This window comes from Acartia tonsa, chromosome 2 (assembly GCF_053477335.1).
Source record: "Acartia tonsa isolate MP-2025a chromosome 2, ASM5347733v1, whole genome shotgun sequence".
Lineage (NCBI taxonomy): Eukaryota > Metazoa > Arthropoda > Copepoda > Calanoida > Acartiidae > Acartia > Acartia tonsa.
In genome coordinates, this window is record NC_137261.1 from 29406782 (window position 1) to 29434571 (window position 27790).

Below are 27790 nucleotides of genomic sequence, written 5' to 3' on the forward strand. Positions count from 1 at the left end.
GTTAATCTTAAACTTAGCATGAAAAAAGAATATATTTAACATATGATTTTTAATGACTTTTATATCTGGCAACATTTCCCTCCCAAGAATAGTCGAGGTTCTCTCCTTTTATCGACTCCTTCCCTTTTTTTCTCTTATCCTTTCTCTCTTCTATCCCCCCCCCCCCCCCAACATGCCTTCTCAATTTTCATCTCTCTATCTTCCTTCCTCTTTTCTATTGAATGCCGCGTATGAAAATCCGCGGATAAGAAGAAAAGAAAAATCCGCCAACACCATACTCTCTATACCATAATGTATGATGTTGAATAATCCACCTGGAGACGGATACTTAAAAAAATTTTTTTTTAAATTCTTTGTTTTTAATGGAAATTATGTGGTTCTATTAATAAAGTGGTTCAGTCGTAAGAAATTTGTTAAAATAGCCTGTTTTTTTTAAGGTTCAGACTCCAACTTGTACATTTTTGTACTGTAGATAATTCTTGTTTCACACAAATAAAACCAGTTTAATCCAGTTTCATGCTATAACAATCATTCATGTTACAACATTGGCAGCAATCATTTTTATTAGTTTCATTAATAAGTTAAAATTTTATTATTGTATGTATTTTTTGTATTGTAATGATAAATTTATTTAATAAAAGTTTGAATCTCAATAAATTTTATTTTTATTTATGGATATATCTTGATAAAAGTTAAATTGATATCAGTGAAAGCTTTGATAATATTTTGTCTAGTTGAACAAAAAAAATATGTGTACTTTTTTTTATTTTTTGTTGGCAACTTTGTGTCGGCAAATCTGTTGAAGGAGCTTGATGCCAAAAGTTTGTCATTTGTTTTTTCTCTATTTTTTACTTTAAAATCATCAATATTTTTGTATTTAGTGATATTTATTTATTGAATTGTTACCTATTTTAGATATTACAATGTAAAGAGGTTATGAATGTACATATAAATGATTTACCAACAGAATTGTTGGTTAAAATATTTGATTATCTTAATTTGGAAAGTTTATGTATAATTGAAGATACGTGTATCAGGTAACTAATATATTCATAAAATATATAAGATCATACTTTTTATCATCACACGGTCGCTACGCTGCACAGGGGGGTAAAGATAGGATTAAATTACATTTTTTCAATCATCACAATAAAAATAGTTCTATAGAAGCTATGATCGAGTCTTCTTTCTTTTTGGGTTTTTTAGTAAATTGAAAAATAAGTATTTTGATTCAACAATAAAATTTTGTTACATTCGACATTGGACTAGACAACTTTTTCCTTTATTTGTTCCACAGTGAATTTTTATAAGTTAATTCATATTTAATTATTTATTTATTTTCTAGATGGAGTCAGATTATTATTGAAAATTTTTACAAGAAACATCTTTTATCTCAACCTTTCTGTGTTAGGTAATTTTTTTAACAAGTTCACTTTAATTTGTTCTATATTATCTAGTAGCTGTATGGTTATTATGACCAGAAAAACAATAATCATGATTGTTTATGAGATAATCGCGACCATGCAGGGAATTAAGCTAGTCAATATACCTACACACCCTGGGCTCCCCTCCCCATACAAGTATGATTAAGATTATAAAAGATTTATCTGTATTGAAATCTTTCTTGAAAAGATTGTACATAAAATGTTACTTTGTTTTTTTTTAACACGTTGAAGCTCACCAATGACGGAACGAGTTTAAGATAGGATCGAGGGGTGCGAATCTTTTACTTTTAGAATTATCCCCGCTTCGTAAATGTACTGTTTTTTAACTTTCGCTTACTTCATTAATGCTATTTATAATATTCTTTATGTTTTGTTGACCTCTGATTATTTTAGGAAGCATTATTCGTCATGGGACCCTGGTATCACCTCCCTGGCAGAAACTAAACAAATTTTCTATTTATTACACAATGAGCTTCCAAGTAATTGGCTGCAGGGAAGGTATTCACAGTCAAACAGCCATCTAGTCGCGGAGTATAGGTAAGCCTTAAAACAGCGGAGCTATTTCTTTTTTAAATGAATAAATCCGTATGTCCGTCTGATACTTACCTTACATAGAAATTGCCTTATTTAATTTTGTACCTAACATATTTTGAAGCTATGATTTGATTTATTATACCCGACTTAAATTTCAGTGCCGGTGAAAATGGAGCAGTCAATTCCATGGCAGTCTTCCAGGTAATAGTTTAGGATTCATCTTATCTCCACTCACTCAAGAGAATAAAAGGGACCTAGATTTATTCACTTGTCCATTTCATAACAAAATTAACAATAACAAGCAGATTTGGGTATTTTGAAGGATATACACTTTTCAACCAATTTCTGATAACTAACCGGGAAAGGTTTAAAGAAAAATCCTTCAACAGTCAATATGATAAAAAAGGGGGAGGTAGATTGTGCTAAAATTCCGTAAAAGTGCGAGTTTTAAGGCTTAAAAACAGTAGTAGAACTATAATATTCACTAGGGGGGGGGGGCGTAACGACATTTATTCGTAATCCGTGAGCAAAATGGTCTAAAAATTTAGCTAGACCCTTCAAACTTGGTATATAAGCCTAGTCCTATAGGTATTACATCTAAATTGCAAAAAAATCCAAAATTTTTTATTTTAAGGTTAGGTTAGGTAAGAAAAATCCTGCGGAAATGGGGTTTTTAGGCTTTTTTTGGTCTATTTTGATGTGGAAACTTACCTTAAATTTTTTTTTCTTAGGGTTTTAACTTAAATACACTGTATCTATTCATATGGACATTATTTAAGATGATTCAGCAAGTCGGGGACCGACCCCAGGGGGCTAGGTGGGTGGCCCACAGGGGTTAAGTGCCTTTTTCCCAATACATATGTTGTGATACATCTAATTATAGGTTTTTTAGGTCAAGGAACTTAAATTTAGAGCTAAAATAAGCATTAGACTAATCTGAAGCTAGCCCCAGCGGGCTAGGTTGGTGGCCCGCAGGGGTTAAGTGCATTTTTTCCAATATATATCTTGTTATATAAAAATATAGGTTTTTTAGGTCAAGAAACTCAAATTCTGAGCGAAAATTAGCATTAGACTAACCTGAAGCTAACCCCCCCGGGCTAGGTTGGTTTTCTGCAGGGCTTAAGAGCATTTACCTAACCTAACCTAGAAACTTACTTATAATTTTACTTGGTTTTTTTTTAATAAACTTTGTCTATTAATGAGGACTTTATTTAAGATAATCCAGCAAGTCGGGAACCGACCCCAGCGGGCTAGGTTGGTGGCCCGCAGGGGTTAAGTGCATTTTTTCCAATATATATCTTGTAATATATCAAAATATAACCTAACCTAACCTAGAAACTTACCTAAATTTTTACAGGTTTTTTTCTTGTATAAACTGGGTCTATTAATGGGGACTTTATTTAAAATGATCCAGAAAGTCGGGGACCGACTAATCTGAAGCTAGCCCCAGCGGGCTAGGTGGCTGGCCTGCAGGGGTTAAGTGCATTATTTTCCAAAATACATCTTGTGATATATCAAAATATAGGTTTTTAAGGTCAAGAACTCAAATTCAGAGCTAAAATAAGCATTAGAATAATCTGAAGCTAACCCCAGCGGGCTAGTTGGGTTGCCCACAGGGCTTAAGTGCATTTTACCTAACCTAACCTAGAAACTTACATTTAATATTATTTTTTTAGTTTTTGTTTCTCAAATAAACTGTCCATTTATGAGGATCTTATTTCAGATGATCCAGCAAGTCGAAGACCGACCCCAGCGGGCTAGGTGGGTGGCCCGCAGGGGTTAAATGCATTTTTTAGAAAAAGTATGTGTTATCATACATCAAATTGTAGGTTTTTTAGGTCAAGAAACTCAAAGGGGGGGGGGGGCGAAAGTGACACTTTTTGAAACCAAAACTAAAAGTCAAAGGAACTCAACTAAAAAAAGAGTTACAGGTCTGAGATTTTGCATGGCAGTTGCTTTATAGGGGTACAATATGGAACTGTGAAAAAACGGCGGCGCACCGCCGAAAACCGCCGAGAAAAGGCAAAAAAAATTTCGGCGGGAAACGACGGTTTTCGGCGGTTGTGCCGCCGTTTTTTCACAGTTCCATATTGTACCCCTATAAAGCAACTGCCATGCAAAATCTCAGACCTGTAACTCTTTTTTTAGTTGAGTTCCTTTGTTGACTTCTAGTTTTGGTTACAAAAAGTGTCACTTTCGCCCCCCCCCCCCCCCTTTACAGCTACTAAAAGTTTCAGACTAATCTGAAGCTAGCTCCAGCGGGCTAGGTGGGATGCCTGCAAGTCTTAAGTGCATTTTACCTAACCTAACCTGGAATAAACTGTGTCTATTTATTATTTAAGATGATCAAGCAAGTCAGCGACCGACCCCAGCAGGCTAGGTGGGTGGCCCGCCAGGGTTAAGTGCACTTTCAAAAAGTATGTGCTGTCATACAAAAAATTATAGGTTTTTTAGGTCCAGAAATTAAAATTTAGAGCTAATAATAGAATCAGACTAATCTGAAGCTAGCCCCTGCGGGGTAGGTGGGTTGCCTGCAAGGCTTAAATGCATTTTACCAAACCTAACCTAGAATCTTACTTTTTTGAAGGTTATTTAATTGAATAAACTGTTCATGAGAACATTATTTAAGATGATCCAGCAAGTCAGGGACTGACCCAGGCGGGCTAGGTTTTACATAGATACACAGTGTTCAGTTCTAAAGCCATCATTTAAAAGATTCTTCATACAGGAGGCTGACTCAAGGAGGTCCCCAACTTGCTGGATCATCTAAAATAATGTCCTCAATCTCATTCATAGACACAGTTCATTCAAGAAAAAAACCAAAAAAAAGGAAATTTCTAGGTTAGGTTAGGTAAAATGCACTTAAGCCCTGCAGAAGATCTACCTAGCCCACAGGGGTTAGCTTCAGGTAAGTCTTATGCTAATTTTAGCTCTGAATTTGAGTTTCTTGACCTTAAAAACCTATATTTTGATATATAACAAGATGTATATTGGAAAAAATGCACTTAACCCCTACGGGTTTACCGCCCTAGCCCGCTGGGGCTAGCTTCAGATTAGTCTTATGCTAATTCTAGCTCTGAATTTGAGTTAACTGACCTAAAAAACTTATAATTAGATGTATCACAGCATATATATTGGGAGAAATGCACTTAACCCCTGCGGGCCACCAACCTAGCCCGCTGGGGTCGGTCCCCGACTTGATGGATTATCTTAAATAAAGTCCTCATTAATAGACAAAGTTTATTCAAGAAAAAACATTTAAAAATATAAGTAAGTTTCTAGGTTAGGTTAGGTAAATGCTCTTAAGCCCTGCAGAAAACCAACCTAGGGGGGTTAGCTTCAGGTTAGTCAAATGTTAATTTTCGCTCAGAATTTAAGTTTCTTGACCTAAAAAAACCTATATTTTGATATATAACAAGATATATATTGGAAAAAATGAACTTAACCCCTGCGGGCCACCAACCTAGCCCGATGGGGCTAGCTTCAGATTAGTCTAATGCTTATATTTGCTCTGAATTTGAGTTCCTTGACCTAAAAAACCTATAATTAGATGTATCACAACATATGTATTGGGAAAAATGCACTTTACCCCTGTGGGCCACCCACCTAGCCCCCTGGGGTCGGTCCCCGACTTGCTGAATCATCTTAAATAATATCCATATGAATAGATACAGTGTATTTAAGTGAAAACCCTAAGAAAAAAAACAATTTAAGGTAAGTTTCCACATCAAAATAGATCAAAAAAGCCTAAAAACCCCATTTCCGCAGGGTTTTTCTTACCTAACCTAACCTTAAAATAAAAAAATTTGGATTTTTTTGCCATTTAGATGTAATACCTATAGGACTAGGCTTATATACCAAGTTTGAAGGGTCTAGCTAAATATTTAGACCATTTTGCTCACGGATTACGAATAAATGTCATTACGCCCCCCCCCCCCCCCCCCTTATGTGTATTCCTTAGTAAATAGAACCATAAACATATTTTTATATTTAGTGAATATTATCGCTCTACTACTGTTTTTAAGCCTTAAAACTCACACATCTTTACGGGATTTTAGGACTACCTACCTCCCCCTTTTTCGTTTTTTAAGTAACTAATAAACTAAATGACTAAATATTTTAGGATAAAATATATTTGGGTATAGCCAATGGTTCTGTAGATGTACGGGACGCCAGAAATATTGAATTCTTAAGAACAATAAACCATACTCCATCCGTTGAAGAACCAACAGAATTTATGAGGCAAGTGTTTAATTATTAGGTATATTGATTTCCTTCAATTTTTTCACCAATCAAATGATAAGATACAACAGACTAGTAAGTCTGTGGTTAACAAATTGTTAACAATCATTTTTACAAGTAAAAAAATCAAGTACCAGTCTATACATTAATTGGATGACTCTTTGTCAAGCAGTACCATATATGTGTGTTTTTTTAACGTATCTTTGCCCTTTTTCATCAGATGTTTCCTTGCTTAGATACCTAACAGACAATAATTTCGAAACGTGTTTTTTTCTTTTAATTAAGGCTCAAGTTTTGTTGAAAAGTAATCTTGTATAATGATGCATGAATCATGTAAAAAAGTCACTTTTTAAGTTAAAAAGTTTGTTAAAAGACACTAGATTCCAGAGACAATATGATAGTCATTTAATGGACCTCTTGATCCGTCTGGAATCATAACAATCAAATAAAATGTCCCATTTCATTTTTAATTTCTATTCAGGCCCTGTGAACTAGCACTGCATGGCCACACCCTCGCTGTGCTTGGGGCTGACAGATCCAGAGTCAGATTATATAATACAATAACTGATGAAATGGTTGGGGAGATTGCCACAAATTTTGGAAGAGTTTATAATATTGCCATCTCAAACAAACTGCTAATTTTATTATCACGTGAGTATTTTTGTTTTGAATACAAGTAGAAAAATAATCCATTAAAGTTACAATTTTAATTTATTTAAAACATATTTGTGATTAAACTGATATAAAAGTAAGAGGATGACTATTTTTTGTTAGTGTTTCGTTGAATAGGTAAGGGTCTCCTGTACTTTGAAAACTTTACATAGACGTAGGGACGGCTTTTTTCATTTGGGGTTAGGGTACCTTTGAGCAACCTTCCAAAGTTGATATAAAATACTCCCTTCCCCAACATTAATGTTAAGTGCACCTAGAGGTTTAGCTGCAAGTTATCTATAAAATCAATGAACGGTTTACTGTACTAAAGTTTAAGATTAAGTAATGAACTAAAAATGTTGCACTTTTGTTGAAGAAAACATGTAGGTACTTAATGTTTTCACCTAATCTGAAATCATGTTTTAGGATGGACAATTTTTTACTGGAAAATAGATTCTATGTGTCCTGAAAACGTGCGTGGTGAGTTTATGGGAAGTATGCTTGATTTTGAGCCCGATGATAACTTTGAAAATTGGCTGGAAGCGCATGAAGTTGCAGTTAACTCCAACTGGTTGGTTACTAGGGCTAGCAGGATGAGGCTCTTAGGTTAGTATCTAATGATATATATCTTGAATTATTTTAAATATCAAAATATAATACCTATAGCACAGCTTATTCATTTAATTCAATACAAATACACCTTTGAAGTTTTTTCAGATGGACCTGATATTCATACACTATAGGGTTAAAGTTTATTTAATCTCTATTTAATATTCATTGAATATGTTCTAGTCAATTGGCAAATAATGGTTTAAAGTTCTAATAGTATTTGATTGTTAAATAAATCATGTTTTTATTAAATGATTTTTACACATTATAAAATAACTGTACCTAACCAGTATTTAGTGATAACAATTTCACAGTGGGATCTTTTGCCAAAAAACGGGACATTAAGGGTAGACAAAAGTAAACATCAATAAAAAAGCTTGTATTTGACGAAATAAATAACTCAAAAATAACATAAATTTTGCTCCTTTTAACTTTTAATGTGCATTTGGTAAGTACGTCTGGCGGTTTTGGAGGAGCGAAGCTGCCCTATTTTTAAAAAATCTATAAACCTTCATAACTTTAGTTATGATAGGAATATTTTAACAAAATAAACGTCTATGTAAATATTTCTTCAATGCAAACAATGTTTGTGAACATGAATATAGCGTCAGGTGCACCCAGTTCGAGTCCCGGCATTTTTAGGTAGGTCCAGTATAAGTAAAATAGGACACTAATGAGGCATGTTTTCTAATGTTTTGTTTTACAGATATAAACAACAATAACATAATTTTCAAAACACTTTTGATTTTGTGTTAATACCTTTATTCTAAGTCTAGCTACCTTCATTTAAAGTTTGTATAAGAATATAAACATAATTGCTCATATTATATTCTCTCTCAAACGTATATTTCTCTCTCTCTCTCAGACGCATATATAATGTTTTTGCAATATTATAATTAATCCCCGAATTTAAATTTCTGCTGAACCAAAACCAGTTAGAAATACAATTTTTTTAAGAACACATGAAATTTAGCAAATTTAATTGCTAAAATAAAAGTATTTATAAGTCATCTTTTTTTAAGGACTCCTTGTTCCCTTAAATGTCCATTAAAACCGCGAGAACGGCAAAAATCGTTAAAAATCACACCTACGGCGGCAAATAACGGCGAAACGGTTGGCCGGAGGCAAATAATGCATAAGTAAAGAAAGTTCCGCCTCAAAAAGTTAGAAAACATTGAAGAGATGACTTTGGGCTCTAAAATGACTCCTTCCCCCTCTAACGAGGGAAAATTTCAAATTAACAAGAACGAAATTGTTCAAACCATGCAATGTAAAATGCTCAATTACTCAAAAACGGCCGGGAGGCCCCAGGTTATGAAAACTGTTTTAAACACAATACATGTTGCATATTAATATTATTATTGCAAAACCCGGGGCATCCTGGCCGTTTTTGGGTAAAATGGAGAAAACTGATTTTTTGGGGTTAAAAATCTTAATATTTTTGGTGAAATTTTCTCACAAAATGTCAATTTAAACCACCAAAAAAATATTTTTTAAAAATTTTTCTTTAATTAGACATTGGTACAGGTATCTGAAAAGTACCTCAATCAAAAATTATTTTCATAAGATGAACATAAATGTATTTTTTGTTGCTTTGAAAAAATTGTGTAAAAAAATCTGGAAAATCATCAAAACTGAAAAGAAATTTTTCACTACCTTTTTTAAAAATGGCATAAATCCGCCAAAAATGAATATTTTAAAAAAATTTCTTTTCTAGCTGTCTACTTACAGCCATTATTAATTCCTAGGATAGATAAAAGTCAATTTTAAATTTTTTGGATGTCCCACTGGATCCCACTGTGAATTTAATCGAAATTCCATTAAAGTTTAACTAAATGTTGATTTATAATTTTAGAGGAAGGAGGAATGCGAATCACCCACTTTCTAAATGTTCGAATGGTTGCAAACAGCGGCTATATAGGTCCTATTGTTAGACCTAGCAGGTGAACATTTATTATATACTTACCTTTACACTAAATTCTTCGCAATAATGGCCCGGACTAACAAAACTGGTAGATATTAATTTTTTAAGTTTTTATTTTGAAATTTGTGAAAAATTGTCTAAATTACAATGCTATACATAATTTTTCAGACAAGCGGTTCTAATCCAGCCGATTAAAGCCGATTGATTGTGTTACATAAGTCACACAATTTGCATTTTAGAATAGGTTACAGTTTTGCACCATTAAACACACCACAACTTTTTATTACATGTTTATTCCCTCACATTTTAAATATTTTTATCTGGATTACAGTTTACAATTTGTATTATCCAATAGTTGTCTTCGTTAGGTATTTTATCTTAAAAATTACCAACTAATGTTAAATCTTTGAAAATAAAGTTAAATATTTTAAGTTCACGGTTACCTGATACAGTATATGAGACAACATGCATGGCCCTGTCTGACGGGACAGGTAACCTCCTGGCCGTTGGCTGGAGGGTCCTGGAGGAGGGTCTCATGACCATCATGGACTTGAAAACAGGGGATAGGATACACACAATACAGTCCCATCATTTTCTTTCTTCCATACAGGTTTTATATTGTTAGATAGCAGCTTTATTACGAGCGTATGTCCTTCAAAACATGTATTACATTTTCAAATTAAGACAGGTTATCCGATAAATAGGGGTCTTTATCTCAAAGTTGAACAAACGTTAAATTTGAAACTTTTCTTGGTAAATGTAAACATTACTTCGTAAGGGAGAGAGAGGAAGGATGAATGAAAGATTCATAGAAAGAAACACTTATTTATAGTAACTAAGTACTGAATCATTTCACTAAAAATGTATTTTTAAATTATTTCCAAAAAATATATCTAGCATTAAATTTTTAGTGTTGGGGTTACTTTATTAGAGTATTATTTAAAGTATTCTGTCGAATCAGACCGGGAAAAATCATAATTTTAGATTATTAAACTCCAATTTTTTTTATTAAGGTAAAACACGACTAGACAGAAACTAAATTCCAGTTTTATATTTTTACTCAACTCTGTTTGTATTTTAGATTCCTTTAAAATGGGAGGACAACAAACTATTCCTGAAAATAATTCCTGTCCGCGGTGCCCAGAGGACGGACAGCAGCTCCTCGATGGTGGATGATTTTGGCGTCTCTTTGGGATACCTGGATCTTACAGACCGCAGGTATTAGCCCTGCCTTTTACTTATGCCAAGATGTAAAATGTGTCTGATTTCAAATAAACTTAACAAAACGATAGACAAAGTTAAGATACTAATCTTCACATCGTTTAAAACCACTACTTACTACAGAAATGGAAAAGATATTAATCTTATAAAATCTGCCTTTCCCATGGTAGGTATCTTGTTTTAATATTTTTTTAACCTTAGTCTCAATGTTCTTTTTCTATTAACCTACAAAGAAGATAAACGTTGAAACATCTCAACCACTTAAACCTTTAAATAATACTTAATGGTGGTGTACAAGGCTTTGTCTTCTAAGGGTCTAGGGTATTATTATTTATATATACTCAATATTTTAGGTTTCCTATTTAAAGGTTACATTTTATTGCACTTAACTATTGCAAGGCTAATATTTAATAGATGTAATTTGGAATTTGAGTAGGTATGTAACAATATTTTTATATTTCTTTAAAATATGAATTGTTGTTCAGATTGAAAGTGATACCTGGACTAGTATTTAACTGTAGCCGAGACTTAATATACCTGGATCGTACAACTGTTTATGGAGTGTCAACAAAACTTGAACGTTTAGAAAATGATACGTAAGTATTTATTGTTGATAATATTAATAGGTACTAATAGCAGAGGGAATCTGATAGCCCACAAACCAATAGAATTTTTATTACCAAATAAATCTTCTATGCTAAGGCTTTTGGTGCTACCGGTAATCTATAATTTTAATGTTAATTCATGTAAACCCAATTTGGGGCTCTGTATTCCAAGTGGCTAGAAATATAGCTTAAAACTCAGACTTAAAACGGAAAATCAAATAGCATAGAACCGTCACAGTGAATCTTATTTAAAATAGAGAACCCGATCAGTTCAGTAGTTATTGAAATCTTGAGCTTTAGACAAATATAAAACCTTATTTCTTTATTTAATAGGAAAGATTAAGCTAGCAAATTCAAAAACTGGTATGTGCAGCCAATTTTTTTATATAAATAATTTCATTTTTCTATTTAGTTATTGGTTGTTAAAGGTGTAGAATGTACGTGTGTCTGTACATATGAAACTTTGTATATCTCGCCTTTTAAATTTTAGATTGGTTATTTCATCCCATTGTACATATTATATATACCAATTTTGTTAGCCCAGAGGGGCTTTTCTTCATTTTTATGAGCGAAAGCGACTGACTAATTTGAAATTATTTGTTTAGAAGTGAAGAGAACCATATTGATCTGAATATAGACCTGGAGAGATATGCTCTGCTGATGAGTGAAGAAGATAATTACAGTCCTGTCTACACAGCCTCCCTTACTGTCTATGATTTCTGGAATGTTCCGGAAATGTAGACAATTCAGATTGTTTGGATTTTTTACTTTATTTGTGTTGTTTGTCAAGATATCATAATAAGGGTTAGTCCCCAAAAGAGCGTCCAATAACAGTATCGTCGAAATAGTTTTAATTTCTACCAAAAAATTTAAATTCACGTTCCAGTGATATGATATGAAAAACTTTTCTTCTTTTAACAAAAGCATCGGGGATAATACAATCATACATTACATATCTTATTTGTTTCTCAAAAACTATGCTGTTTAATTCATTTTGCTAATACTTAAAACTACCTACTTAATTTATAGAGGATCATTGCTTTAATTTAAATTATTTTTTCTAAGAAAACTTTGATGAAACTTACCCAATTGGATATTATTTACGAAAAAGGTTTCAAAAGTTTAACCAACAAAATAGGTAAATTTCTAATTTCAATTTCATTTACCTACTCAAAAAGACATTTCATTCACATGAACCTTAATTTTGTCAGAACTGAACGAGAATTAGTTTAGAAACCACTGTAATTATGTATTGTGTATACATAATCATATTGAATATTTCTTTATACTGTCTTTACTATGTGCTAGAAAATATAATAAGTTTAAGATAATATTAAGTTATTTTCTTTAAACCTTTTTTATTTTCTAGCCCACTGTTGTTTCATTATTATTAATGACTATATTTAATATTAATAATAGAACTGTGATAGAATATTATTTTGATTTAGGAGTTTTATTTACCCGTGTTGATTTTCATAGAATTTATTTTTCTCAAATTCTTGTCTTAAATTCTCAAATTTTTGTGCTTTATAAAACTCAATTTAAAGTTTGATTTAACATATTATATTCCTACAGTGTAAAAAATCGTATGTTATTGCTTTATTGTTTATGTAAGTAAAGGGATCATTTCACGATAGGGAAACAGGTTCAGGTGATTTAGTAGATGAAAAAAATTTCAGTTCAAGTAACTTTTCTACTACCTTTATTTCTATAACCTTAAGATACCTTACAAATGGGGAAGGGTGATATTGAAGGATCTCGTAATCCAGTTTTTAATATGCTTGATAACATCACGGGGGCCTAAAATTTTAAAGACATTTTCCTTGAAAAAATGTGCTTAAATGCTCCTTAAAACATGATTTACTAGATTTCTGAGATAGAAACGATTTCCTATTTTATTTAACCCCCATATTGCAAATAAAGTAACCTAATTAAAATTCTGCATAAAGTCCCCTGAATGATCCCACCAATGTAACGTACCTCTTTATGTTGTTAATGTTGATACGAAACTGTGAAAATTTCAGAGAAAATGGCGGGAATTGCACAGGCTCGTCTCTCTGAGGAGAGAAAGAACTGGCGTAAAGATCATCCTTTCGGCTACATTGCAAGGTAGATACATTTCACATTTAATGGTTTAATTTGAAGTACACATCCTTTCAGGGATGCCAAAACATTTTCTAGTGTAGGGGGGATTTAAAAACAATGTAAGGTTCTAGAATTAGATCGATATTAGATGAATAAATCTCATTTTAAATAATTCAGATATTTTATTGGAGGGAAGTAAAGAATTTAGAGAGACTGAGCAGTCCTTGTTTCTCTTAAAATATAAAAATCAACGCCCAAAGCAAGCACACCATCAAAAAGTACTCCTAGCTACTAGCCTTGATATTTCTCTTAATTTCACCTGAATAGCGGTCTTTTCTTGTATTATTAGAATCTTTCTTTTCATTTTAGAGTACAGACCAAGTATTTTGGAATTTTTTTTGTAGCCCAATGGCTTTACGATATACGTTGAAATATTGACAGGGGAAAATTTGTTGTCAATATAGCTTTCTAATATAAACCTCATTTATTGGTCAGTTCGTACATGAAAATCTGTTGCAGCATCCAAGCAATAATATTCATATTTGTAGACCAATGAAGAACGCTGATGGCACAATGAACCTGATGTTGTGGGAGTATGCTATCCCAGGCAAGAAGGGAACTCCATGGGAAGGAGGCCTGTACAAGGGACAGATGATTTTCAAGGTAACTTGTGTGAATAAGTTATATGTGGATATATTGTCGTCAATTTAGCTTGCTAATATGAACCTTATCTATTGGTCAGCTCGTCTATCCACTAGGAGGGGAGAGGATGGGGTAAAGAGGGTGGATGCGATTATCTCTTTATAAAAATCTGGTGCAACATCCAAGTAATAGTGTATTGATTCTCATGTGTTTTGTCAAGGTGCTGAATTTGATGCTTTGTTTGACAAAAATACACACGAGACAAAATATATTAAATACTTGTAGGGAGCCACAGCTGCAGTTGAGCTTACCATTTCTTAACCGCTATTTTGAGTCTTATGTAGCTGCCAAGTTTTAAGGTTTTTTTTTGTCACCAATCCGCTTTTTAACTGCACTTTAAGTTGACTGTGTGGCTTTTAGAAACCTGTGGCACAATGTTTTGTTTTTCTAACTGCACTTACTATGGACGTATTTAATATTATATCCTTGTCCATGTAGGGTAAAACTTAACTACATTTCTTAAACTTTAGAATTGTTCATAATGCTTAACATATTTCAGGATGACTACCCCAGCACCCCTCCCAAGGTGAAGTTTGTTCCCCCACTTTTCCACCCCAACGTGTACCCATCCGGCACAGTTTGTCTGTCCTTGTTGGACGAAGAGAAGGATTGGAGACCCGCCATTACCATCAAACAAATTCTTCTTGGAATCCAGGTAAAGTTTAAGGGGCCGGCTTCAAAAGACAAGGGATGCCATCCTTTAGAACTGGTAAATTTAGAAGTAATCTATGAGCCTGCTTTTAGACACTATTTTTAACTTAACCCAATAAGTCCTAGCAAAAAACATTCCATAATCATTGCACTATTTCTTACGATAAACACGCAGTTTTAAAAAAAGCCTTTAAGATTAGTCTTTTGTCATTAAATCTTAAAGTTTTTTTTTCTGAAGTACTTTAAATGTTTTGAATTTCTAATATAGTTAATAAAATAGTGTAACTGATTTTAGGATTTGTTGAACGACCCTAACATCAAGGACCCCGCGCAGGCCGAGGCTTACACATGCTACTGCCAGAACAGATCAGAGTATGAGAACAGAGTGAGGGCCCAGGCTAGAGCCATGGCTGGAGAATAATTTCAATACAATAAGGCAGGAGAACAGTGTGTGTTATTACATTAAAGTTAAAGAAAAGAGGGGGCACGAGCTATATGTAACTCTACCCACGATATAGGGATCTTAAACCAACTTTCATTTGGGTCTTTAAATATTAGCCAATAGCGTCGGAAATATAATTAAAGCCAAGTTGCTACAAAAGAGCATTCAGCAATTTTTTAGCAGACGAATAATGTCCAGCCACTTGGGCTAGGTAGTTGTCTGGGTTATACATCTATACTTGTATTTTTTGTTATTAGTTAAGCTTTAATTAATACCTTGGAAAAGTTGAATACTTAGGTTCTGTTAAGATCTAAGAAACTAAGAAGGCTCTCTTATTTTCTTGAAGGGAGGGGATATTGGACGCAAATTACACTTGTAACCAAAGTTTTATTACAACGTTGTTATTACCATTGTTATATGAAACTTTGGGTACTGATTTTAAAGAGAGGGGTAGGTTTCTGGTAGAATCCGTAAAGGTGTGTTTTAAGGCTTAACAATAGTAATAGAACGATAATATTCACTAAATATGTGTTTTTCTTATTGAAAAGAACCATAGGTAGACAAATTGTTGTTTTTTTAAAGTTAACATAAATTTTTATCGTTATACTACTGTTTTTAACTTATAACACATAACCTTTACGGATTCTACCAGAAACCTACCCCTATCTTTTGATTTATTTTTTGATTGGTACCTATCTACTTTAGTCTAAACTTCTCAGTCCATTATTTTATCCAAAGGGGAAATTTTGTTTAACGTCATTGGCCCTTGGTTTCTATATGACTGAATGATAATTTGACGTTATAAATTAATTTATAAAATCACACACTTTTCCTACCCAAGGCTGCTTTAAAATGAGGTTGAAGCCAACCTAACGACACCAAACAAACAACATGCCAGCTAATTAAAAACTCAGTGTACGCACCACCATGATCATTAAGAAATAATTATACCAGCCCCCCAACTTATTTCAAACCCATTTTTTTCATATTCATTAAAAGTACTGTCATGGCAGAATTTTAATATTTCCAAAGATTTTTTTTGCAAAAAAAAGTATTAAAAATTCAAATTGATTTTGTATCAAAACTATTTGAGCAAAGTTGACAAAATGGGGTGTAATAATTATCAGTATGTACTATGTATCTTTATTTTTTATGTAAAACTGTTCTTTTATGACAAGAGAATGACTTAATTTGGGCAACTTTCGGTACTTTTTTTTGGCTATTTTGGTTAAAATTTCCAATGTCATTTAATCTCAAGGATAATTTTAACGAAGGCAGTAAGAAATGCCCTCCCTCCTCTTACACAAAATTTCAGGTTTTACTAACTTTTTTTTTAACCACAAATACTATTGTTCTCCTTTGTCGGCTGTAAATTAAATAATATGGTCAAAAATTATCATTTTCTAAACAAGTTGTCAAAATTTGACACCAACGCGTGAATGTTTTTTTCTCCATTTTTTAGATTAATTATTTTATTTTAGATAAATGATAATTTTAATATGTTCATTATAATTAGAAATATTCAAATGTAATAACTGCATTTCGATAATAAACTTGTAACGTAATTTTTATGCCTTTTTTTGAAATAACAATGAGGACAACATCCTTTAAAGCGAAGCTAAAACGGCTGGACAAGCTAACATTCACACATGTCAGAACTGAATAAGCAGAATAAAAAAATCTAAATAAATTGTAGGTTAGTAAATTTGTTGAAAAACTGCTTAAATAGGGTAGCGTGGGGTTATTCCCAGTGTTGTGGATCCGCATTGATTGTATGCGGATCCGGATCCTCAAAATTTGGTCAATGCGGATCCGGATCCGACTCCGGATCCTTGACAATAAAAATAAAATCACCATTTTTTTCAAAAAATATTTATTCCTTAATCTCGAAGTCAAAAATACTTTTAATTTTTAAGTCTGAACCTAAACCTTAAAGATTGGCTCTCATCACGAGAATGTCTTTGTAAGTGACTATTTTATATAAATTTAGGTAGATTTTCCATAAATTTATACCAGGGGTGTATATTCTGCACAAGATTTATTTTTTTTTCCCTGCTACAAAATTTTTTATTTTTTTTCCCCCCTAGATTTTTCTTAAAAAGTAGGGGGGGAAATAGAAAAATATATAAAGAACTCTATATTTTATTTATTTTATCCCTCCTACCACACATTTTTTTAGTTTTTTTAACCAAGGAGGGGGGCGAAATGGAATAAATGTTTTCAGTTTTCTTAATTTTTCCCTCCAACCACTTATTTTTTATTCCCCCCCCCCCCCTGAGCCGGGGATCCCATGCAGAATATACACCCCTGATTTATACCCCAGGATCCGGATCCGCATTTTTTGCGGATCCGGATCCTTGGACTCAAAAAAATGCGGATCCGGATCCACAACTCTGGTTATTCCGGAAGGGGGGTACAATTCCGGTCACCCCTACCAACTTTTTAAAAACCGTTTTTCAACGATGTTCTGAACGTTTGCAAGAGATCTTTAGAAAAGCAAAGTTGTAGTTTATTGCCTATACTTTCATTTGTTACTTCAGCAAATTTTTGCCCAAAAATTGGACCAAAAAAATAGGGGGAAAAATTCAGGAATATCTTTGCATGCCCTAACAAAAACAACAGGATATGGGTCACTGTGGTCTAGAATTGAATCAAGACAAAAGTAAGTGCCGAGCCCTGGGACCTATGTATGGTGAAAATAGACATAAAACCATGATTATTCCAGGTAAAACCAAAATATTTCAGCGGGGGCTTTTTGAGAAAATTAGATTTGAAAATTTCAAGTTCAATTTTCACCCCCTAGGAGTTGCCGCATAATCATGACAAGAAAAGCAAATATTATTTATTTTAAATTTTGAACAACTTTGCTTTTATAAAGTTCTTCATAAAACCACTCCTGAAGGGAGTTAATAAATGGCCATTTTTATCACTTGCTTTGCAAAGGTCACGAAAATTCAGCCTAAAATAAATCATATATAGAGAGGTTTTAAGAAGAACTTCATAAAAGCAAAGTCGTTCCATCCGAGTCCCTAACACCTTCATTTGAAGTGCTTCAGGGATGTTTATTTGGACTCGCGATAGGTGGGTTATCCCTGGATTATTCAGATCACAAAAGGGGGGGGGGGCGGATGTGCCACTTTTTGAAACCAAAAGTAAAACGCGCATGATCTCAGCCAATAAAAGAGTTACAGCTCTAAAATTTGGCACAGCAATTGCTTTTATGGATAACAATATGGAACTGTGAAGAAACGGCGGCGGAACCGCCGCTCCCGCCGAAAATCGCCGTTTTCCCACCGATTTTTTTTTTGCTTTTCTCGCCACAATAGACAATTTTGAATCATCTGAGATAACTTTTTTTTTCATAAAAAAAATTCCCTTATATTTTCACGTGACACTTGTAATATTTCAAACATGTCAATGTTTAAAAGTGTAAAATCTTTTAAGTGTCAAGTGAAAATATAAGGAAATGATTGAAAATTGTCTATTATGGCGAGAAAAGGCAAAAAAAAATTCGGCGGGAGCGGCAGTTCCGCCGCCGTTTCTTCACAGTTCCATATTGTTCTCCACAAAAGCAACTGCTGTGCCAACTTTTAGAGCTGTAATTCTTTTATTGGCTGAGATCATAGACGTCCAAGCTTTTTTTTGGGGGGGGTAAAAAATTTTAAGGGGGGGGGGGGGTAAAATGGCGAAATTTTTTTTACCCCCCCTGAAATCTGTTGGCAGGGGTAAATTTAGTTTACCCCCCCCCAAAAAAAAATTTACCCCCGGCGAAGCGCGCAAAAAATTTTTTTATTAGAGATTTTTTATTTTGGGGGGGGTAAATACCCCCTCCTAAATGGTTGGGGGTGCCTACGGCACCCCCAGGGTAGGGGTAAATTTTAAATGGGGGGGGGGGAAATGAAAAAACTTTTTTTTTTTGGGGGGGGGGGGGGTAATCGCCCCATTACCCCCCCCCCCCCCCTTGGACGCCTATGGCTGAGATCATGCGCGTTTTACCTTTAATTTCAAAAAGTGGCACATCCCCCCCCCCTTTTTATGTGCACAAATTCATCTATAAATTAAAATATGAAATAGCAGCTAGGTTTTGGATTATGTAAAAAATCACAAAACCTCTGTCTGATAAAGATTTTAAAAAGCTAAGAACTAAAAAATCAGTTTCTAATGGTTTAAGGGTCATTATAATGTTTATTTGATTTAAAATGTAGTTTAAAATAATCTTGAAGGGGGGTGATGTTGGTATGGATATGATTATATCTTTCATTACTTACCACTGCACTACGTATGAAAAATATACTGGTTGCATCATATAAAAGTAAATGATCTTGCCCTCTGTACTACTTTTGTTTTATTATGCACAGTGTTTTCTATATAGCAATGATTTCATAGAAAAAACATTTCATAACTTTTCCAGAAGCCTCTAGGGGCGCTTATAATAGAAGGAGTTCATCCCTCACTATTTTAAATTAAAGTTTTCAAAATAAAATTAAAGGGGGATTGTGGGCAGGTTGTGGAGATACCCTTCCCCCAAATAGCCAAAAACGTTCCCTGGACATATAAGTAGCTTCACTGTAAAGGAGAACCATATCCGTTCAGTAGTTAGCAAGATCCTTTGCTACAGACAAAAAAAACTTACTACTTAGGATACCAGATAGTTTTAGAGAAACATTTTGTTTCAGTTTTTCTGTATACTTTGTGCGTGTACATCCTTGTTTTGATTATTATTACAACAATAAGCAGAAATAATTTCACTAAAATTAAATTTGTTTTGCTTCTGGAAAATGGATTTAACACGACAAGGTCTTTCAGCTTCTTTTGTTGAATAAAGTTTGTATACATATAGTTAATTATGTACATATAATTATTATTAGCGGCTTCGCCACTTGCCTCTAGGGGCTAGGCCCCAAGAGGTAATGAACTGGGGTAACTCAGTTTCTCTGTAGAAAGTTAAGTCACATTTTAAAGAATTTTTGTGAACACGTCCTTTCACAAAAAAAATAAAAAATTTGTGATGTCCTATCCCAAACCAAGAAAATAGCTTAAAACCACCAATATAAAGTAAAACCCTATCGGTTCAGCCGTTGCCGAAAACTTAAGCTTCAGATGGACGGGCAGACAGACATAGTTCTAATTTGTATTATTTAATACCTATATTTGCGACAACTTTTATTTAATGAAATCTTCCAATTTTTAACATTTACAAAACATCCTGCTTTATTGCATCAAGATCCATGACAGATCTGTATAGGAAATAAGTGTCTATATATATGAGCTCAAGTTTTCCAAGCGATAAATGTTTAAAACTCATAGTGCTCCAATAATCCGTAATAAACTCTCATTGACCAGAACTATAAGACCCATTATTTTACTGTATGAAGAATAGATTAATTTTTTTTATTTCATGTTGCTATTTGAATTATATTGAAGTATTAAATTTCTATCCATAAAACAGAAAATTTAAATTTATAATATAGGAAATAAAAGAAAACTTAGTTTTAAAATAATTTGATACTAGCAATACATGCGTAATGTGGTCAGATATTGAATTAAAATTAACAGTTAAATAAACATTTTAACCCTTTTAGGACGATAATTTGAAATAAAAAATATTAAGATCCTAAAATAGTTAAAAAGAAAGAAATCGTCAGGGAAAAGATAATGGAAGAATAGGGTTAATAGTCAGAACTCAGATAACCAAAAGAAAGTAAATAAAACATTGAATAAACCTAGCCAATAGCGAGATAATTATATCGAGCCCAACTCTAGTACATAGATATATACAATAAGAGATATAAGTTTTCCGGAATTGTAATGTAGGGAGTAGATTTGAAATCTGCATCAAATTTTAAGGATTTTTTATAAAATTCGTTTTTTGTATAATTCTTTATCTAAAAGCGGAAATACAAATTAAGTTAATTAATTTTGGCATCTGTGATTGGTGGATTTAAAAAATCTGCGCTCTGATTGGATGTCGTACATCATTCAACCAATTAGAGCGCAGGTAGTTTAAAATCCACCTATCCTATTGGTCAAAATTAATTAACTTAAAATGTATTTTCGCTTTTAGATAAAGAATTTTACAAAAAACGAATTTTATAAAAAATCCTTAAAATTTGATGCAGATTTCAAATCTACTCCCTACATTAAAATTCCGAAAAACTTATATCTCTTAATATACAATATACAACTGTTTATTAAAGGAGATAAAAATTTAAAGAGAAATCATATTTTTGTTGAAGTTATGTAATTTCAAGAAATTACAATGTAATAGTTAAAGTGTTGATTTATGTTAAAAAAAACAAGTAAAAAACCACCATTCATAAGTATGAAAGCTCAGAAATCAATAGAATAAGAAATCTTCAAATCTTTTTTGCATTTTACTGTAATTACACTGGAAACCAAAAGCTTTACCACTCTATTTTATTCGTTAGCTAAAAACTTTGAGTAATTTTATTGAATTTTTATTGGTTGTTTTCAAACTTGCAGTGTAATTGGGTCAACAATCATCAAGGATGTACGTCAATTTATCATCCATTGAGTGACAAAAGAGCAAAAGACACACGGACATGTGTTGGAATTATAACGAAGTCTCGCTACCAAAAATGTTCCAAATGTTAAATAATTTGTTACCATAATATTTTCTAATAATATATTTAAGTTGCCAAACTGTCACTCAATATCATACTAATGTGTAACAAGGCACAAGTTTGTATTGCGATAATTTACAAGTTTAGGAAATACTATAATTTGCAATGTTTCTGCAATATATAGATTCTATATTAATAGAGGGTTGTTTACCCCCTTTAAACTTTGAAACCCCTAATTTTACCCTCCTCAAATTTTTAAAAATACAGCAAATTACCCCCCTCAAACCTTTAAATCCCCTTAATTTGCTTAATTTTTCTAATAAAAAGTCAGGTAAAAGGTATAATGGGGGGGGGGGGGATGGAAAGGTCGTCAGTTTTAATATATGTTGCCCCAATAGTTGCCCCCCGACGACAGCCGAAAACCACGTATAGGTTTCGTGTTTTTTTCGAATTAATTTCATTATTGGTAAAAGCTGATAAAAAGTTAATCTAAAAGCTTGCACTTTTCCTACATAAAAATCCAACAGAGAATTTTAAAAAATTAATTTCCGTGGTTGAATTAAATACTAATTTTATGAAAATAGCAACAACCCAGCAGCATAAAAAGGAATTGTATAAGCAGGGCTCGGCAAATGCATTCACATTCTGATGACTTTTTCAATGAATTCGCAACCATTTACTATTACAGTTTTTGGATATTATTGATAACTCACCGCCGTAGCTGAGCCGCATTATTCTGAAGTAACCCAATCTTAGTAATTAAAAATGGGCAGCAACAGACGCTGAAGAAACCATGGCGGCTGTTGGCAGCTGAATAATACCAACTAGTAAACATTTTTTATTCAGTTAAAGTCAGATACTTGATTTATGAATTAGCTGCTGCGCCCCAAGCATCTAGGGCTCTGAATTCGAAGGGGGTGGGAGTGGGGCAGTAATATTACTTTATTTGTGCCGTGGTTAATAGAATCTTAAAGAACAAACACACAATAATTTATTTACAACCTTATGTAATAGGATTTACAGCAAAAAATAAGTCTTTATCCATTTTAGACTAGATTGCAATAGTGGTAGCCAAGCCACCGCCCAAGGAAAATGCGGTTGGGACACCCTGGTATAAGTGACACGCTTGTCCCCCAATGCTAGGTAACAAAGGGTATCCTGCGACCACTGTGGAAATTGCAACATATTAACTTCAATAAGAATCCCCCCCACTCTCCATCTTTGCAGGCTCTATGCCTCATCAGAGATAAGGAAATAAGAAAAACTATAAACATAAACCATTAAATTTTGATTCAAAACTGTTTGTATATATCCTTAAATGTAATTGTTAGATTTTAAAACTTTAGTATAGAATAGATTGAAAGAAGTAATCAAAATTTTCATACCTCAAATATTTTCTAATGCCGTTGTGATTGTTTTAAATTTTTCCAGTATCGCTTCGAAACCGATTAATATCCGCTGGATTAGAATCAGGTCTCAGCCATACTGAAAAATCCTGCATAGTATCATTTTACAGACAATTTTCTACGGGTATAAAATAAATATCATAAAATCCTCAATTCCTCGGGCCAACAAAACTGGTTTCAGTCTTATAATTTTTTATTTTAATACCCGCGGAAAGCCGTCTATAATACGATGCGATAAATAACTATTATGTATTTTATTTTTCAATAGTATATCTAAATGGACAACTCTGTTAATTATTCCTTTGTCCCTGAATTTTCCTCAGGGAAGTATTTCCTTCCTTCATAAGAAAGTCGTCCCAACATTTTAGCATGACATTTTTTTCAAAATTGTTTATAACATTATAAAGTCAGAATTTTTATCGAATATTTTATAACTAAACATAAAAGTAGTTTAGTAGTAGAAAAGTAAACTACTTTTTTTCTGTTCTTTTGTTCTTGGGGCCATTTAGCTTGGGAGGTTAGTAGTACCCTCCCCCAATTTCTGTCTGTCTAACTGTCTGTCTGTCAGTCAATCTAAAGTCTGTCTGTCTAACTTTAGGTTTGTCAATCCAACTGTTTGCCTAACTGTCAGCCTGCCTATCTTTCTGTCTGTCAGTTTATATGTATGTATGTCTGTCTACAGGGGGGAATTTTTGAACGCTTCGCGCACACATTTAGCAAAATTTCGCAACGAGCCTGCAAAAATTCTATATAATTTTCTATTTGTCGAATTGTAGTAACACTCATAAAAGCAAAACAATGCATACTTAGACTGAATGGTATTGTTCAATTTAGCAGTCCCTATAAAAATTTAATTTATATTAATTTGCGAATACTTAAAGCAGTGGCAGCGTGTTGTTTATACTTACAATAACATTCAAAATTATGAATAGGAAAATAGATAGATAATAGCTATTTATCGCATTGTGATATAGACAGCTTTCCGTGGATATTAAAATGACAAATTGTCTTTAATACGATGCTATATGTACATGATTTTTCAGTTTGGCCATGAGAACTGGTTGTAATCCAGCGGATATTAATCGGTTTTGAAGCCATATTGGAAAAAAAACTATAAAATGTATGAAAATAGAGTTATATATATATTGCATTTAATAGGCAAAAGAACAAATATATTATCAATATTTGTATAAGTGTAGATGTATAATCCAGACAACTACTTGGCCTCAGTTGTAAAGACTCTTTTCGTCTATTTACAAATTGCTTATTGTTCTTTTACGGGAACTTGGCTGTGTTTATATTTCCGACACTAGTAGCTTATTTTAAAGACCCCCTACAACATCGGGACAGGGTCGCCTTGATTTCTTTGATTTAATTTATAATCTAATTGACAAATTTTTAAGAAAATTTAAAAAGTTCTCATCAAGCAAGTTTTTTTACAAAACCATAACAGTTACAAATCGGAGGTTAAAGAAGCTCTTTTTAGTGCCTATGAAAAATAGTCCATTATTCTAATATGACGTAAATCGGGATATTTCGGCCCCTTTTATAGGCACTAAATTTAAAAACTTTTGGCCTAAAAACCAGGATTTAAGTCATATTAGAATAATAATAAACTATTCTAATATCATCATCTTTTTGTAGGCACTATAAAGAGGTTCTTGCTTAATAAGTCATAATTAAAATTTTAATTTAAGTAAAAAGAAGATCTTCTTATCTGCTCTAAAAACATAAGAGACCTCCACAAATAGTCTAATTTATTTTCTTTGTAGACATAAAGAATACTAACTTCACCATGAGTGCAGAAAATTTGCTCGTTTTGCCTCATTTGCAATAGAGAGCTGGATATATTCAAGAAAAACGTACTTTAAGGTTATAGATTAACTTATTTTGTCCTTATCTTAAAGTTACAGGATGTTTGTCTGTATATTTCATTAGATATCTTTACAGTTAATCTCCTATAGGTTTTTTCTGTTCTTTTTTAACTGCCTCCCAACAATAAACTAACATTGTTTACTTTTTCTTAAAAGCTAAAAAATTAGATGGTAGTCTCAACCCCACCCCTTCCCCTCATAGTTTCTAGGGGCTTAGTCGCTAAAATTACATATCACTACGAATAATACACTATAAATTTCTAAAGAGAAATAGGAGATTGCATTAAAAAATTTCAGTTAATACTTAAACACTTTTGTTTAATTTTTAACTTTAATAACATAATCCTTTCGGTGTACTAGTAGCACACAGGGATATAAAGGGGTAAGACAATGGCCGATAAATAGATGTTCATCCCCAATGATGATACACAAAATTACCTCTTCTGTATACTACAATTAGTGTTGGAAACTTTTGTACACTCAACTTAATTAGCAAACCAATCAAAATACAAAAAGTCCTGAAAATTGTTAAGCTAACGAATAAGAAAACGTTATTATAAAACTTTGGGGACTTGTGTAATTAACAGCCCAATGTCCCCTCCCTTCTTGTTTTGTGTACTGGTAGGACAATAGCAAAGCATCAACCATAATTATGCCAAATTAAAGTGGATTAACCCCAATCTTTAGGATACCCCCCCCCCTCTGTTCCTCTCATGTCTGCTACATGAAGAAAATCAGGCACTTGTGCTCTCATAAAGCAGCAAATTTTATTAATAGCGTAGCACTAAATTATTATGATATATCTGTACATTCAACCTCTGTTTGTACGTCGTCGACTATTGCTTTAAATGAGTAATTTATATATCCGCGATTCCGCATATAATAATGGGTAAGTTTATTTCATTTACTTGTTGCATTAGATCAAGAAAAATATAAAAAAATTGTTCAAACTGGGGCGTTTTATGATAGGGACGGTACATATAAATCATAATAAAGTGTAAACTCTTGTAGGAGGTTTTAAGACACATGCATTTTAAAATGCCTTCTATAAAATAATTTTCAATTTTTTCTTTATGTTTAAATGTTAGGATAGCTTGAAAAATAAATAGGGTTAAATGAAGAAACATTTAAATATCTTACATGTTCAGCAATTTGCCAACACTTTTACTTTGCTGTAATACAAAACCTACCTTTTCAGGGAGCCATACAGTTGATCATCATGGGGGTTTTGTGGTTAATATTTGGTGAAGAGGTGCTACCAAAACTCAAACTTTTATTAAACTGTCAGTAAAATCGCTAATATATACCATACATTCCCAACATGATTCCCAAAACTACCCAGTCTGTTGATTATAACTAGTGGTTGAAGCGTTTGGACACTCAATTTAATAAACCAACCAATCCTAATCTTTTTAAAGTCCTCAAAATTATCAAGAAAACGTTATTATAAACAGCCTAATGTCCCCTCAATCCCTGATAGATTATAGTGAATCATAATGCCTTTTTAACTTTCTTTAATTTGAATCTATCTTTGGCATTGATATAGTGCCAAAAGTTTTTCCACATCGATGAATTTTTTAGTATTTGAAAGTAGATGAAGAAAGTTTGCAAGAGAAAATATGTTTTATTGCGATTTCGTATCCTCCTACCATATTGGGTAGTAAGGGTAACCCTGACCTACACATATAAGTACTCAAATCATATCTTTAAAATTAATTTCAGCAAAATTTAAATTGTTTTTCATCCTTTAATAATTCTGAACAAGAAACACACACACTATAAAATAAAATATTAAAGAGTATTTTACTTACACATGACCTTTTTTTATTGAATATCAATTATTATAATATTTGTAATATTAAAACAAATTTTACAATTTACCAAATCTATCATTTAACGTTATTCTAATAATATCCGTCAGTTGCAGAAATATAATTTAAATACCAATTTAGGCTTTAGACTTTAGACATCAGTAAACTTAGTTAGTTATGAAAGATTGGAAAAATGGAAAATAAAAACCACTCGCATTGCTTAGTTGTCAATCATAAAAAATACATTACTAAAATTTATGTTTGATTAAATTCGTTTATGAGCTTAAAACTTTTAAATGGAAAAAGCCAAAGTTCCTTTTTTCCAAGCTATTTTCCTTTTATGATAATTTTTTGTTTTGTATTCTTACTAGGTACTAGACATTACACAATACACATACAATATGATGATATTATAATTATTACAATAACGCAGTAATAATAAACATACATAGGTTGCACTGATTCTAGAGGACCCATAAATTTAACTTTGTTCAAGTACAGAAACCAAACTGCAGGATATAACAAAAAATCCTTCCTAAATTTTCATAAACTTTTATTTTTAGTTAAGTGGCAGTTTATGGGCACTTAAGGGAGAAGTTGAATCCCAAAACCCATTTTTTTTTTAAATTTCGATTTAAAAAAGGAATTAAATTTTTTTGGTAGGGCAGGAGAGGTGATGACCCCCCCTCCCACAACGTCATTTTATTTTAATTTTAAAAAAATTTGGGGGGGAGTTTATTTTTTCTAGGGGTGATTTATTTTGGGATGGTGGTGGTACCCTTCCCCAAAATAGTTATAAACCTTTCCGTGACCTATGATAAGCTACCCTGTTAAGGAGAACCCGATCGGTCCAGCGGTTAGCGAGATCCTTCGGTACAAACAGACAGACATCCAAACAAACATACATCCTATTACTTCATTATAGGGATTGCTCTCTTTATTTGCCAGTTTACTTTAAAATTATGGTTGTCAGTCCGTATGTCCGGCCCTTAGTTTGACACGTA

General features: G+C 32.8%; 2 protein-coding genes across 8 annotated transcripts; both read left to right on the top strand.

Moving 5' to 3' along the window:
- Positions 1-837: 837 nt before the first annotated feature.
- On the top strand, positions 838-13261 carry LOC145309332 (uncharacterized). Of its 7 annotated transcripts, none has more exons than XR_013876512.1 (13): positions 838-1037; positions 1346-1411; positions 1839-1982; positions 2138-2180; positions 6103-6221; positions 6703-6872; positions 7299-7478; positions 9337-9424; positions 9838-10015; positions 10487-10623; positions 11112-11222; positions 11837-12035; positions 12601-13261. XR_013876512.1 is itself a non-coding variant. In XM_080150332.1 (12 exons), the coding sequence occupies exons 1-12, from the start codon at positions 937-939 to the stop codon at positions 11970-11972; spliced, it is 1473 nt and encodes a 490-aa protein (XP_080006458.1). In that variant the 5' UTR covers positions 838-936; the 3' UTR covers positions 11973-12106. The 7 variants fall into 7 exon arrangements, 1 of the variants encoding a protein (XP_080006458.1); XR_013876515.1 differs by having other exon boundaries at positions 12553-12868; XR_013876516.1 differs by having other exon boundaries at positions 12651-12868.
- LOC145309379 (SUMO-conjugating enzyme UBC9-A-like) lies at positions 13199-16676 on the top strand. The gene is made up of 5 exons (XM_080150333.1): positions 13199-13340; positions 13865-13979; positions 14518-14673; positions 14965-15105; positions 15953-16676. Exons 1-4 carry the CDS (start codon positions 13261-13263, stop codon positions 15088-15090), a joined length of 477 nt encoding a protein of 158 aa, XP_080006459.1. The 5' UTR covers positions 13199-13260; the 3' UTR covers positions 15091-15105; positions 15953-16676.
- The last annotated feature ends 11114 nt before the right edge of the window (positions 16677-27790 follow it).